This window comes from Gavia stellata, chromosome 1, assembly GCF_030936135.1.
Source record: "Gavia stellata isolate bGavSte3 chromosome 1, bGavSte3.hap2, whole genome shotgun sequence".
In the NCBI taxonomy this organism is placed as follows: domain Eukaryota; kingdom Metazoa; phylum Chordata; class Aves; order Gaviiformes; family Gaviidae; genus Gavia; species Gavia stellata.
Window position 1 is genome coordinate 86,118,044 of NC_082594.1, and position 14,891 is coordinate 86,132,934.

At 41.3% G+C, this 14,891-nt stretch overlaps 1 protein-coding gene across 4 annotated transcripts; it reads left to right on the top strand.

The window, feature by feature from the left end:
* The first annotated feature begins 218 nt into the window (after positions 1–218).
* Positions 219–14,416, top strand: PDHA1 (pyruvate dehydrogenase E1 subunit alpha 1). Of its 4 annotated transcripts, XM_059819038.1 has the most exons (12): positions 219–349; positions 1,909–1,923; positions 3,301–3,369; positions 4,991–5,164; positions 5,958–6,084; positions 9,048–9,139; positions 9,527–9,619; positions 11,045–11,200; positions 11,432–11,503; positions 12,202–12,269; positions 13,146–13,254; positions 13,952–14,416. In XM_059819038.1, the coding sequence occupies exons 1-12, from the start codon at positions 278–280 to the stop codon at positions 14,114–14,116; spliced, it is 1,212 nt and encodes a 403-aa protein (XP_059675021.1). In that variant the 5' UTR covers positions 219–277; the 3' UTR covers positions 14,117–14,416. The 4 variants fall into 4 exon arrangements, with proteins under 4 accessions (XP_059675021.1, XP_059675082.1, XP_059675233.1 ...); XM_059819099.1 differs by lacking the exon at positions 1,909–1,923; XM_059819167.1 differs by lacking the exon at positions 1,909–1,923 and having other exon boundaries at positions 220–337.
* Positions 14,417–14,891: the final 475 nt, after the last annotated feature.

The window sequence follows — 14,891 nt, forward strand, 5'->3', positions numbered from 1 at the left end:
TCTTCTCCGCCGCACCCCGCCCAGCAGCTACCTCGCCGCCGCCGCAGCCCGCGCATGCGCGTCGCCGAGGAGGGACGCGGGGAAAGGCACCGGTCGGCCCACCGCTCCGGAGCGAGTCTCGGCCGGTGTCGCGAGCGCTGTCACTTCGGGGAGCGTGTCGGTTGGCCGGGGTGGCGGGCGGTTGGCGGTCGCGGCCGGGGCAGGCTGGGCTGGGCGGCGGCTGAAGGAGACTCGAGGACGGGGTCCCGCGCCAGGCACTGCCGCCCCTCCCCGCTCCATGCGCAAGATGCTGCTGGCCGCGCTCTCCCGGGTGCTGCAGGGTCCGGCCGCCGCCGCCGCTGGGAGGACGGTGAGTGCGGCCGTTACCTGCCCGGCCGGATCGCGGGGGGGGCAACGGGCACGGTGGGGCAGCCCGGGGCTGGCGCGCGCCTCTCTCTGGGGGGGGGCGGGCGACCCTCGCGGGGGGGCGCTGCCGGCGGGGGCGGCCGGTACCGCCTCAGCTGTCGCTCGCTCGCCCGGCGCCTGGGCTGGGGCGGGAGCGGCGTGTCCGGGCCCTCGGAGGCGGCGGCACGGCCGGCGGGCAGCGGCCGCGCTGGGCTCGGCCCGGTGGCACGGCACGGCTGCCGCGGCGGGGCCACGGGTTTGTCCTTTGGCACAGGCGGGCCGGGTGTAACGGCTGGCAGCCCGCTCGCCTGGTTCCGGCGGCAAAATGAAAGAAACACTTTTTTAAAAAGGTTTTTTTCTTTTTCTCCCCTCTGTGTAAAATGCCGGGTGAAAGTAAAATGGTTGCTGCGTGCAGGAGCTCGCGTTCTGAGTGCCCTTCGTAAATGCCGAGCGCGCCGTGCTTTCCCGGGCCCGCTGAGGCGGGCGGCCCGCCTGATGCCGCTGCCCAGGCGCGAGGTCCCCGCGCGGCCGCGTTTTCTTCACGGCGTTAGGAGTGGGGCCGCCCCGCCCCCGGCAGCCCCTGTGAGGGCCGAGCGTCCCGGCGGCGGCGGCGGCGGCTGCAGCACGGGCCGCTTGAAAACCGGCGGCTGTAGCCGCCCTGCCCGGAGCCCCTCTGGCAGTTCTGTGCGCAGTGAGCTCTTTGCTGGTTATGTTTTTAGTGGGTGTAAATGTTTTGCTTCATTTCTGAAACCCTCTTCTGGGCCCTTTGCTTTGATCTATTTTATTTATATATATTTTGACTGTCGGCACAGGTCAGCTCCTAAACAGGGGGCAAACGTGCTCTTCTCGTTCCCTTCTAAGTTCAGCCATATGACCTTTTTTGAGCAGCTTCGCCTTTCTTTAGGCAGGCAACAGTCTCTTTTCATCTCTTCCTGAATTTTCTGTCGAATGTTGTTATTGTTTTGGCCTTAGTATTTCATTTGTTGTGTTTTATCTCTTTTGTGTTAGATCTTCCTATGTGTATTGGGACTTTACGGAATATGTATCTGAAAGTATATTCCTAATTTACGGATAAAATATCTATGTTAAAATTTTCAAACATGGATGCCTAAAACTAGTTTCTCACTGCGAGTACTTGGCCAGCTTGTGGCATCTGCAGTTTCCTGGAAGTCCAAACTAGATCTGGTTTGGATATCTTAATACAGATTTTTGGATCCTAGTGACTACCAAATATGTAAATATTTGTGTTGAATTGTTCCTATGCATTTATAGCGAAGGTATAAATTACCAAATAAATAGAAGCAATCTTAATCCATAAAACAGTATTTTATACCTACTTTGAGCATATTGTAAAGCATAAAGATGGATTTCCATGATGCAGAGCTTACCTGTAAGGAAGCTGCCTTTTACAGTACTCTAGCTGGGTAATAATTTGCTGACTTCCCCTAACTGTTACAGTTACTTACTCTTCTCTTTTTTCTTTTTTTTATTTTTTTTTTTTCCTTCTAAATGCTGCTAACCTAGGGAGCTGTTAGTGAGGTAAGGCCTGAATCAGTTTTGTCAAGGTTTGTTTGTGATGTGTGTACTGGCCGTGTATTAGAACTCTTGCTTTTATGTCATATTCAGGGCAGGAGGTTTGTACCAGGTGACCTACAGAGGTTCCTTCCAACCTTGGCCATTCTGTGATTCTGCGAATCCCAAACTCTTGATTTACTTCCAGCTCTGGAAGTAAAATAGCTTTTCTTCACCGATTGATAATAGTAATGCGTTGTCGTAAACAGTGTAGAAACTTGGTTTAAATTAAAAATTTTAAATACCTAATTTGATGGGGGGGGGGCGACTGTGATTGCTGAATCAAAAATGCAACAGAGTAGGTCACCAAGATAGATTGAGAAATTTCTCTTGACTTTTTTCCACCAAGCTTTATACTTATAAATCCGACCTTTTTTGGAGATATTGACCTGGATGTTCTCAAAGGTTTGAAAGAATGAACCTTCAGCTAAGCGTACGCAAATTCCATGGTTGAATGAGCTACTGAAATTTATGTGTAACTTAATTAGCAATACAATTTTGCCACGAAAGATGTAGTGCATTCCTTATGCTGTGGCCACAACGCGTGCATGGACAGATGAGCATCGTATCTGATGCTGCATTGAAACTTAGTGAAGTTATCTAAAAATACCAGTTGTTCGTTAGTTGATAGCTTGTGCACATTCTTTAAGACAGAACAGTAGTGTATTTTCAAACATACTTCTTATCTCTCCCCTACCATGCCACCCCTTCTGTTGCTCTGCATTTCATGTATCCTTAGGTATGTCACCTTCTATGTTTCCATATAATTTTTAAGTAGTAGCCATGCTGTCACCCACTTAAATGATACTCTCTTTCTTCATTGTTATTGCTTTGCATTCCTCCAACTTCTCTTCCTACTGAAAGCGTGAGAGTAGTTCATATTCCAAAAATCTGCTGTTTTGTTTTGTTTTTTCCAAAGAATTTTTTTGTTCTATCAAGGCAAAATTCCAGTCAGTGAAGAGAGCCGTCAAAATCTGCATTGGTTATGGCTCTACTCATATAGGCAATCTGGCATGTGAAGGGAAAAATACTTATTTTTGTGATTTTTATGTTCTTCAGTATTTTGAAGCTTATTGGTTTTATTTTAGACAATCAGGGGTATTATAAATTTAAAATTATGTTCTCTTTTTTCCTAACCTTAATTTTAAATACTGGGTTTTAAAGGACTTCTAACGCGTACATACAAAATAAAAGCTCTCTAGTATTATAGGGATATGCTGCTGAAGAGTTTCATTTACAAATTATTTCAGTTTGGGAGTACTGTTAGAAATTGAGAATTCATCTACTTTTGCTTGATAATTACATTTAAATATTGCTCATGCTTTGGTTTTGTCTTTTTTTAAGGCATCTCGAGTGATGGTAGCGTCGCGTAACTATGCAGACTTTGCAAGTGAAGCTACGTTTGAAATTAAGGTAAAGCAGCTGAATACTTAATACTGGCATTCTGTGTAAGCTCTTGTTGTAGATCTTGATATGATGGAATTGCCCCCCCATCTTTTCAATTAGAAAAATACTGTTCGAATTTCCGAGCCAAACCCCTCACTCTCTGGCCTGATTTCTAAATGCAGCTGGAAGTGCTGTGCTTAGCAGTATGTAGTACTTGTTACCTGTTTCTTAAGAATGTGAAGTTGTGATTCTTTGCAGCTGTGATACTGCAGTGTGACTGTGAGAATGGAGTTACAAAGGAGCTAAAGAACCTTTTCTGTTCTGAGGGGAAGAGTATTAATGTTTCCTTCCTGCTTTTGAAACAAACAGCTGGTGTTTGCTGTCTACCCTTCTTTCCATCTCCCTTTTGTTTATGGAGTCATGGGTGCTGTATCCCAGATGTGCAGCTGATAGAGATCCATACGGATTTTGGAGGAAAAAATGGCATCCTTTTTAATGCTTGACTTAGTGCTGTTCAAAAAATGTGTGTTATATGCCCTCAGCTTTTCCCAGTGGCTAGGTCTTAGGAAAAAGCGATGCTTCTACTGGCAGTACCTTTTATGCTAGCTTTTCATTCAGGAATTGATAAAAGAAACTCTGAAAGAAATGATTCAGTTTTCCTTTTACCAGCTCCCTGTTTGTCTGTGCCTGTAAAGTATTAAAATTGTTTCACAGGCAGAAGAGAGGGAAAATATGTTTATATGAAAAGTCTTTACTGAGTAGATACAAGGTTTAACATTTGGTCCTGTGTTGATTACAAGACTCCTAAGTCTCTATTGTTATGTGAACTCTGAAGCAGACCTGTCTTAAGAGTAGTGTGCATTTGTGTTATATCACATTCATCTAGGTGTCAGTGGACTTGCTCTGGAGAGACTTTGCTTTAATATAAACTGTCTTTAATCTGTATAGCAGTATTTTGGCCATTTAACCTGCAGTGACAGAGTAATTTGTTTGGTCTGTTCCACTGAACTTGACCGATTTTTTTTTTTTTTTTTTTAAATTATTATTATTACTTTTTTAATTATTATTTTTGTTTTGTATGGGTACCTAAAATCAGCCCTCTGTGCAACTCTGAGTCCGTGGTTTGGGGAGGAAGTTGTACTGTACGCTTGGTGGTTTGACTGGCAGGGTGGCTGGTGCAGCAGTGGTTTATTACTGCTTGTTAGAAGTGGTGGTGGAAGAGGCGAAGTCCAGTCTTAGGACCAGACCTTACCAACTGTTCCACAAAGGAAACTCTCCATCTTTCGTGTCTCTTCACTAAGCCTCTGTAGCTCTTACCAAGTATTTGGCATGCAGCAACCATGGAAATGTGCTTTTTCAGTATTTTGTGAGGACTTTAGTTCATCTACTGCTAGTAGGAACTCCAAGGCTTCATTTCATGAGTGGAAATTCATCCTTATTAAAAGTAAAGCTTTTATTTCCCTGAATTTGTAAATAGTGCACAAACTTTACAATTATTTTAACCTACAACTTCAGGTTTTGCTGGTTTTCTTTTTTAAAAGATATTAAAATCTGAATTTGAAAATGGCACACTTTCACACAAAATTAAGTGATAGTCATAGATAGGAGGAATTACTTTCAATAAATGACTACTTGTTCAACTTTGCAGAAATGTGACCTTCATCGCCTGGAAGAAGGCCCTAGTACCACAGCAGTGATGACTCGAGAGGAGGGGCTCCATTACTACAAGACAATGCAGACCATACGACGCATGGAGCTGAAGTCTGACCAGCTGTACAAGCAGAAGATTATTCGTGGCTTCTGCCACTTATATGATGGTCAGGTAAGAATTTTTTTCCAAGAGGTTTTATATTGTCTTACCTTGCTTAATGTAGGGATTTGAATAGCGTGGAGAGTAAATATAGAACTGAGCATCTATGTACAACGTCTGAAGTTATAGCTGGTTCCATGATTTAGTTCATTATTTCTTTAAAAACAATGTCTTAGCATACAAGGGAATCACTGAGATCTTGGGACAGCAATAGGAAGAGAGAGAAGGCAAGGTGCAGCTGAAGATCAATTGAATGTGGGGAATGAGCAACTGCAGCTTATTCAGTTCAACACATCTGGAGGCCCACATCCTCCTCCTCAAGCTTCATTGATGTTTTTTGTTCCAGTGTCTCATAGATCAGGTGCCCTCTAAAAAGCAACAGCCAGGAGAAGGAACTTCATGAACTCAGTGAAACTTTGCTGTCTGTCCATTCCCCCCTGCATTTTTGAATTGCATCTGTTTAGATGCTTCATTTGGGAGATGGGTGTAGAAAAAGTGTGCAGATTTTTGCGGCTTCTAGTTCCCCTCCTGTCTGCTTTTGTTAGTTCCCCTCCTGTCTGCTTTTGTTAGTTCCCCTCCTGTCTGCTTTTGATAGTCATGGTCAGGTTGGAATTTAGAGCCCAAGGCTGCTGTCGCTCAAGGCCTTCTGCCCCATGGGATTTAAGGCAGTCTCCCCTATCTGTGCTTTTCCTGTTTTCTGCTGATACTTGATGTGTGGGAGATCATAGCTAACCCTTGCCACACTGCTGACTGTGGAAGTTCTGTGCTTTTCTTCATCGCGAAGCTTACTTTTGTTTTTTAACAGGAGGCTTGCTGTGTAGGGCTTGAAGTTGCCATAAAGCCTACAGACCATGTGATAACAGCTTACAGAGCTCATGGCTTTACCTATGCACGAGGAGTGCCTGTTCGAGAAATTCTCGCTGAACTTACAGGTTTGTGCTAAGAAAGATGAGGATTCGCATGCTGCTGTATTTGTGTCAGAATTTTTATTAAAATTCAAAATGGTGTTGATGCACAAAGTATACTGGGGCTTCAGAAGCAGTTTAGTGACATAGCAGAATAAATAAATTTTATAATTTTATGATGCAACCACTTTTTACTATAAAACACAAGTCATAAGAAATATTTAAGTGATGGTACTTACAGTACTTCTAAAGCACAAATTCAGAAAATTCTTGATGCCATATGCTGTATTTGTTGTGCTTGTTTAAATGGAGCTTGTTGGTGGTAGGCATTTGTTCTCAGTAGGACAGGGCATTACCCTCCCTAGGAGACAGATGTGGATTTTCAGAATTATGCTGCTGAAGTCTTAGAAAGACTGGTAAACGCTGCCTGTAACGATAAATGGAATGGTTTTGGAAAATTTGACTGTAACAAGAATATTAAATGGTCATCTAGACAGATCTAAGATTTTGCAGAAAGGAGAGGTGGTTATTCACAATAGGGTTGCAGGTAGCACAGGGAAGAGAAGAGAGGATCAGCCTGCTGAACTCTTGGAGGTCTGTGAATGGATGCCAGAAGAGAAAAATGAACAAGGAGTTTGAAGGCCTTTATAAATCATTGGTATAATAAAGAATTGATCTGACAATTTTTATGTTGGAAATGTTATATATAGGAAAGCATGTTTTGGAGGTAGAGAAGAGGTATGGTTTCATATACTAAGAATGTCTGTGTGTGTGTGTTAAGAATACATATTAATAACGTGCACGAAAGCCCAAAATCTAGTGGATGATCAACTTGTCAAGTGTCACTGCATACTGATAAGAGAGAAAGTACTGTACTTGGTGCTGGTGAGGATGCACCTTGAATCCTGTGTTCAGTTTTGGGCCCCTCACTAGAAGAAGGACATTGAAGTGCTGGAGCGTGTCCAGAGAAGGGCGACGAAGCTGGTGAGGGGTCTGGACCATAAGTCTTATGAGGAGCGGCTGAGGGAACTGGGGTTGTTCAGTCTGGAGAAGAGGAGGCTGAGGGGAGACCTCATCGCTCTCTACAATTACCTGAAAGGGGGTTGCAGAGAGGTGGGTGTTGGTCTCTTCTCCCAAGTGACTAGTGACAGGACAAGAGGAAACGGCCTCAAGTTGCACCAGGGGAGGCTTAGTCTGGATATTAGGAAAAATTTCTTTACTGAGAGAGTGCTGAAGCATTGGAACAGGCTGCCCAGGGAAGTGGTGGAGTCACCCTCACTGGAGGTGTTCAAGGAACGTGTGGACGTGGCATTGTGGGACATGGTTTAATGGGCACGGTGGTGTTGGTTGATGGTTGGACTTGATGATCTTATAGGTCTTTTCCAACCTTAATGATTCTGTGAAAGTAAATGAGGAGATTGTCATGACTGAAGTCTGCTATTGGCCCTGAAACTACAAATATCAGTGATGATGTGTTTTTTGCGTTTTTTTTCTTTATTTCTTTTCATGACACACATCATCTTCTATAGCATCATGCTTGGGTTTAGTGGGGTTCTTTTAATTGGGAAAGAGCAGCTGCAGTACAGAGACTGTTGTTCCAAGAAATTACTCTTGGGGCAAGTTTCTAGAGAGGAGTGCTGTGAGAGCTGATTCTTGCAAACAAAGATCTGGACTGAAAATGCCAAACTGAAAGACAGCCTGAGTTACAGTGACTAGGAAACAATAGAATTTAAAAGTCTTTGAAGGAACAGGAAGCAGAGTCACCCAAAATAAGACTAGTAGATAAGATACTATAGGAAACAAACTATAGAAAAGGACTTTTCAGGAGAATTGACAATTCCCTGAGAAATGGTTTTGTGTTCTAAGAAAAGTAGAAGGTACAGCAAAAAGTGACATTTTACAAAGTATTTAAGAACTCCTGACTGACCAGTCCTTTCTTGTATTTTACAAAAGGTGGAAGGAGATTACGGAAGTTAAACTACACTAAAGAAAAATAGTTTTCTGATTAAAATTAGACAATATTTTTATTTTGCTTTGGCCCTAGCTGGCAGAATCCGTAAAAGCTCACATGAAACCAATTCATAAGCATATGAAAGGTATGAGAAAGACCAATAATAAAAATGATCCACTATTAAATAAGGAAGAGAAGTACAAATTCCAGAAAGAGATCCAGCATTCAACTTCTAAAATAAATATCAAGGCTAAGGCATAAAAACACAATAAAACAAGCTGTGCTTGTAGCTCTGCAACTAGTAGCAAGACAGATTAGAATAAGAAGTGGGGTGGGCTGATGAGAAATTCTGTATTCTTAGATAAGCTCATTTAAATAGGGTGGTTGTAATGCTTTGTGGACCACTAGTTATTTTCAAACTACAGCTTGAATAAAGCTGGGCTAGGTGACTTTTTGATATTTATCCTGGGGTGGAATGGGAAGCTGTTGGTTGTTTTGGGGTTTTGTTTTGTGGTTTTTTTGAATGTCCTATCTATAATTTTTACTTCTGGTTACTGTCACAGGGAAGACAAGTGTAGATTATTCCAACTAATTCGGAACGGTGTTTATAACTTTCTTGCAGAAGCCAAAAGTAATAAGAACTGTTTATATTTCCTCTTACAGATTACATATATGAGAAATATAGACCATGTTGGCTATTTAAAAAAAACAAAACAAAAAAACCATATTTATCAGAAAGTGCTTTTGTATAGTAGGACACTGAAACTTCTTGATTGGTTTTAAAGTTTCTTCTTAATCTTACTCTGTATTTCCTGAATGATGTTTTCATTATCATTCTTTTTTTTTTCCCTTCTCTTGTTTGTTTTGTGATTATATTTAATGGTAAACTCTTTGGGGGGAGACCATTGTGTCTTAACTCCATGTAGATCTGTTGACAACAATGTGGTCTTAGTGTTATTACCTTTAGGAATTGAATTAGATGTTTTTTGCTTAGTATTTTTCCTCCAAGAAAATAAGTTGCTTGTTATTCATGTTTCAGGTCGAAAAGGAGGATGTGTGAAGGGAAAAGGAGGATCAATGCATATGTATACCAAAAACTTCTATGGTGGCAATGGTATTGTTGGTGCTCAGGTATATACATGACTTCTACTTAAAAGCACAAGTTGAATTTGGCTCGTGTCCTGTGCCAGTGTTCCCTCTCATTTTTGTGGCGTGAGCTTGTATGCAGATACTGTTGCTCTGTGGCTATTAAATCTGTTGTCTTTATTCTGGTTTGCTCACTGTTTTGTAAACTGTAGCAAAAAAAGAATCCAATTGAGAATATAGTTAATGTTTATTTTTTTGGCTGTAATACAGATTGAAACAAATGAAAGTGGGTTGTTAACAGCTTGTTTGTTGAGCAGACATTGTTCATTTACTCTAACAGTGTAAATGTCTCTTTACAGTTCACAAGCTGCCTATCTCCAACTCCTCTAAACATTGTTCTAAACTTTTGGGTTGTCCTGTACTCTGTGATAGGTTCCTCTTGGAGCTGGGATTGCACTGGCCTGTAAATACTTCGGTAAAAATGAAATCTGTCTGACATTATATGGGGATGGTGCTGCCAATCAGGTAAACGAGCTTTGTGTAGTGTGACTCTGTGAGGAGTGTGACTGTGGGTAATCAATTTCCCTTCCATGAACTGTGAGCTCTGCCTTTCTGCCGAGTAGTGAGAGAGCACCTTTCACCCTGTCAGTGTAGTACCTGCAACTCAGGCAAAGTCTGACTTGAAACTTATGCTGAGATTTGTGTGTTGGGCTTTCTGCTGCAAGGATGCTTTATTAAAGGAGTCCGCTGATGCTGAAAAAGCAATCCTGGAGAGAGAAGACAACGTATACCCTCTGTCCTACAGTCCTCTGCGTTTTTTCTTAGGGCTTTTGTTGTGAAGTGCTGTTCCCTGGGACAAACTTCATGTAGGTGGCCAGGCATCTTGCAAATTTTGGACACTGGCACATCTTTATTTGTGCTGTCCAGGGCATTTGAGTGGGAGTGTGTTTCAAGTACTATATAGCTCTCAGAGGAGTGATTCAGATGAACAGTTAAGGTGTTAATTGCTAGATCCTCTTTATGTATCAGGAATGTAGCATGTGCTTGGATTTTTCTTAGCATATTTTGGACCTGTGTAAGTGTCTGTCCTTCCCCACCCCCAGTTTGAACTCTGCCCTTGTTGCTGGAGCAAAGGGAAAGCTGCTCAGCATCTGCCTTCTTGAAGTGATGTAGATACTCAGGGAGTGAGTGGAGCTAATGGTTAATTATGTGAACACTGGAGGGGTTTCCAGTTATTCTTGTTACCCTCTTTCCAGTTGCGCATGGCTCACCTAAGTGCGACACCCTGGTCTCTGTGCTGTAAGCAGAGGTCTGAACAATAGCAGTGAAGATGACAGTGCTGCGGAACAGAAAGAAACATGTAACTTACATTTCTGAAGACAGTGGAGAGGACAGAGCATCTCGCAGAGCCACTTACTATTGACATTCTGGCCAGTCTTTTCATGTTATCAGCAGAGACATTAAGCCAGATAAGAAATCGGTGGTTTAGAGTGTACCGTTGATATGATTTCCCACTTTCAAAACACAGGTGGAGATCTCAGTTCTTGGGTTTTCCCTGTCTCTGACTTAGAGTAGCAAGGCTGATGCAGTCACTGCGGTTGAACTTTTCCTTTACTTTGCTGTAGCAGCATCCTGCCAGATTAATCAATTGTGAAGCTTTTTTGACTGTTGCTTCAGTCAAAGTTGAAGGTTTTGTGCTACCCTAACACAGATACTGATATAGGTTTAAAAATAATTAAGTTCTATAAACCATTAGTTGAGATGAAAGTTACCTCATATAATATAGCTTCTCTTTTATTCCTGCTGAGCTGCAGGAAGTGGCTGGTTTCAGATCACTTCTAGTATTAAAATTCTCCTAGCTAGACCTCTGCAACTGAATGATTTTCCATAGAGCCTAATGCTTGAAGGCTGAGCTCCCTGTCTAGATGTAACTTGCTCTTTTTCTTTCAGGGCCAGATATTTGAAACGTACAATATGGCTGCCTTATGGAAGTTGCCTTGTATTTTTATCTGTGAGAACAATCGGTATGGAATGGGAACTTCAGTCGAAAGAGCTGCAGCCAGTACTGACTACTACAAAAGAGGAGACTTCATTCCAGGGCTCAGGGTAAGTACAAGCCCAGCTTTTTTTGAGGGGGGTGGAAGTGGGGGGATGTGCATACACACACCTGCACAATACATACCTATGTATTTATTTTATTTATAAATAAGTTTATAAATGTTTTTTTAAATATAGGAGAACTTAAAACTGAATTTCTATTGCACTGGTGGAAGTACTGAAATTGGAAGTTTGGGGTTTGGCATTTTTTTGCCTCAACTTGTCGTTTCTGTTTATCAGGTGGATGGCATGGATGTTCTCTGTGTTCGAGAAGCGGCAAAGTTTGCAGCTGAGTACTGCAGAGCTGGAAAAGTAAGTCTGTAATCGTCATGCCTTTTGCATAGGTGAAATTCTTAGCCAGATTATTGCTGCATAGAAGTTCCTCATCTAGCCTGTTTTCTCCAGTCACTGTTGAAACTTTATTTGATCTTTATTTCCTTTTTTCTCCACAGTATTGAGCCTGTAAGCAACTGAGTGGTTCTTCAATTTTGTTAGGATCTATTAACATGCAATTGGTATTAACCAAGCATTTAAAAAAAAAATATATGTCCTGATACTGTGTCATATTTTTCCCCAGTTCTACCCCGGTTAAATTCTGTTGTGAAAGGTGTTCTGACTATCAGGCTGTCATGCTCTTTGTGAAGAGATTAATTAGGGGAAGCATCAAGGAAAGTAGTAATCATTCTATATTCACAATAAATGGAAAGTGAAGTAAAAGTTCTGTGAGTCACCATTAGTGTCTGTCACCCAAGTATGCTACACTTGTATTGAAGATTTTTAATATTTGGTGAAATAATGTTTGTGCTGGGAACATACAGCAGAAAAAGAAGGTTCATACAGAAGAATAAGGTTCTGTGAGTTACAATCTTACAGTGAAACAACAGGCAATTTGAAATAGTCTGAGTAATGGTGGAATTACATTGGAAGGGAAGAAATTGTTTAATGCTGTGTTATAACAACAGATTGGTCACTCAAGGTGGTAACACCCTCTGTTGCTTTTTCTTCTTAAGGGTCCTATTCTGATGGAGTTACAGACATACCGTTACCATGGCCACAGTATGAGTGACCCTGGAATAAGGTACTGTGACATTCTTTCTTGGCATTCAGTGAAAACAAGTAAGTGTTGATGCTCAAAATCCTGAAACTGTCATGGATTTGATGTGTAAATCCATTGTGAAGTGCATATAAAGGTTATGATGAAATTGCTATGAGCAGTCTGATCACTGATCTCATTGCTCAGTTGACCATCTGTGTCCAGGTAACATACTTGTTTTACTTGCAGGATTAAGAGAGTTAGTTTTAGAACAAGCACGAAGTCAGTTAAACATCTGTGCTTTCTATTAATGAATTCTGCTTTCAGTGTGACTTTATGATGTGTTCTAATTAAGCTTTGACCAAAAAGCAGCATGCTTTTCCAGGGTTTCTAGACTATTTAAAATCCTGTAAGGTAAAATTACAGGAACCAGTTGGACTGTTCAGTCAAGTAAACACTTCTTAAAAAGGCAAATATACAGGTGCCAAGATGACTTGGGCATTGTGCCAACTGATAAATCTTAGTTTATCTGCATGAAGTTGGGGTGTACCCCAAGGCTTTGTTGGAAACCTGTGAATTGGAAGCATGCAGCAAGCCATTTAGCCCCCCCCATTAGGGGAGATGGGAAGGAGGAAACATGGCCCTTCATAGTAACTGTCTCAGGCTGGGATTGCTCCCCTTTCCCTGCCTATGTTATACTTGAGTCTGGAGCTACTTCAGCTCTGTCACCACTTACAGATCTATGAAGTGTTCTAGATGTAGCTCTGCCACCCTTTGAGTGACAAATGTCGATGTATTTTCATTGCATTCCTGACAATTCTTTGGTCACATCTTTTTCTAAAAGTGAGCTGTGTCCAGAACCTCACCTCTATTCAGGGATACTGCTGAAGAAGTTCATGCCTTTGCTTGTCTTGCTCCTAGCTATCGTACTAGAGAAGAAATTCAAGAAGTGAGAAGCAAAAGTGATCCCATTACTTTGCTGAAGGACAGAATGGTCAACAATAACCTTGCTAGCATTGAAGAATTAAAGGTATGTCTTTTAGTTGCTATTTAAGCAAGCTCTTGAGCATTCACATGCTAATGATCTCTGAGAAGCGCATAATAGGGCAGTGTGCACCACTTGTTCTTTGAAGTTCTTAAAAGTGATGTTAAAACACATTTTAATTGGTGAAGGTGAAGTTTTGTTGCAGACAGACTAATGAAGTGGCACGCTGCTGGAAATGTGTTTTGCTTTTGGGTGCTGAGTGTAACTCCGTGGTTGCAAGGCTGTGTGTATGGGTGCTAGTGTTTCAAATACAGCTCTTGTCATATACTAACATGTAGAAATCAAAATTACCCAGGCTTTCTCAACTACCTAGGAAGGGGGAAATTACCAGTAGTGAAAAATGCTAGTGAAGGAGCCAAGAACCCTCTAAGCAAATGTTGCAAATACTTTCATCAACTCTGTTTAAAAATAATTTACACTGACACACTTAGTGTTTCACAGAATTGGAATTGAAAATGTAGAGGCTCAGCAGGGTTATGTTGCTCTGGCAATAAATTACCTGTACTATCCAAAAGGGACAAATGCTGCAGTTTAGTAGGAAGTTTTCACAGGTTTTGAATTTATGTTTAGAGACAGTGTTAACACTAATTCTGACCAATACTTAATTCATTACGTTTAAATTCAGAATTATGCTGCTTTTTCTGAGCTGTGTCTTTATTATAAGCATCCATTTTTGGTTTAGGAAATTGATGTGGCAGTAAGAAAGGAGATTGAGGAAGCTGCTCAGTTTGCTACCACTGACCCAGAGCCACCATTGGAAGAACTAGGTAACCACATCTACTTCAATGAGCCACCCTTTGAAGTCCGTGGCCCAAACCAGTGGATAAGGTACAAGTCTGTCAGCTAAAGGCCTTCTTTTTGTTGGCATAACTTATTCATAAGTGAATGCATTTACAGGAACTATAATGACTCAGAAACAAACCTTAAGCTTATTTAAAAGCTCTTTCAAAAGAGGAAATATATAGGGAAATCCATCTTGGTATGGATTTTGTTAAACATGCTGAATGTTGTTTCAGAAGGAGCTAAATTAAGAGAAAGCAGCAGTTTATTTAAATTGCTACATATTTGCTTTAGTGACTTTTCTTTGGATTGCTGTATGTGTTATGTACAGTGTAAAAAAAAAAAAATTAAACTTTAACAACATTTAGCTGATGGTCTGTTTGCTTTGTTTCTTGATGAACCCCTTTCCCCCCAAAAAACACCAAAAAAGCCATTTAGAGGCTATGTTTTTGCTGCAGAAAAGTTACTAAATGAAAACATGACACCAGGCTTTTCTTAGTAGTTCAGTGAGAGTAGCTTTAATATAAAAAGCTATATACATTCATCTGTGAAGGGATGACACATGCTTTAGCATATACCCATCAGCCAGCAGAACTGTAACACATTTTAAGTTCACAGCTTTCACAATGCTAAAGCCAATTCAGGTGTGTGGTACCTGTTTTGCAGAAAAGTTTAGTGTTGCTTTTCTCAGCTAATGCTTTATAAAGCATTGATAGGCATTTTACTTCTGCATTACGCTTTCATAAATTAATTTTTAAGTGCATTGACACCAACGTAAAAGCTGTTACTATTCACTATGTATTACACTGATGGTCAAACAAGCTACATAATTGTGCAAAACC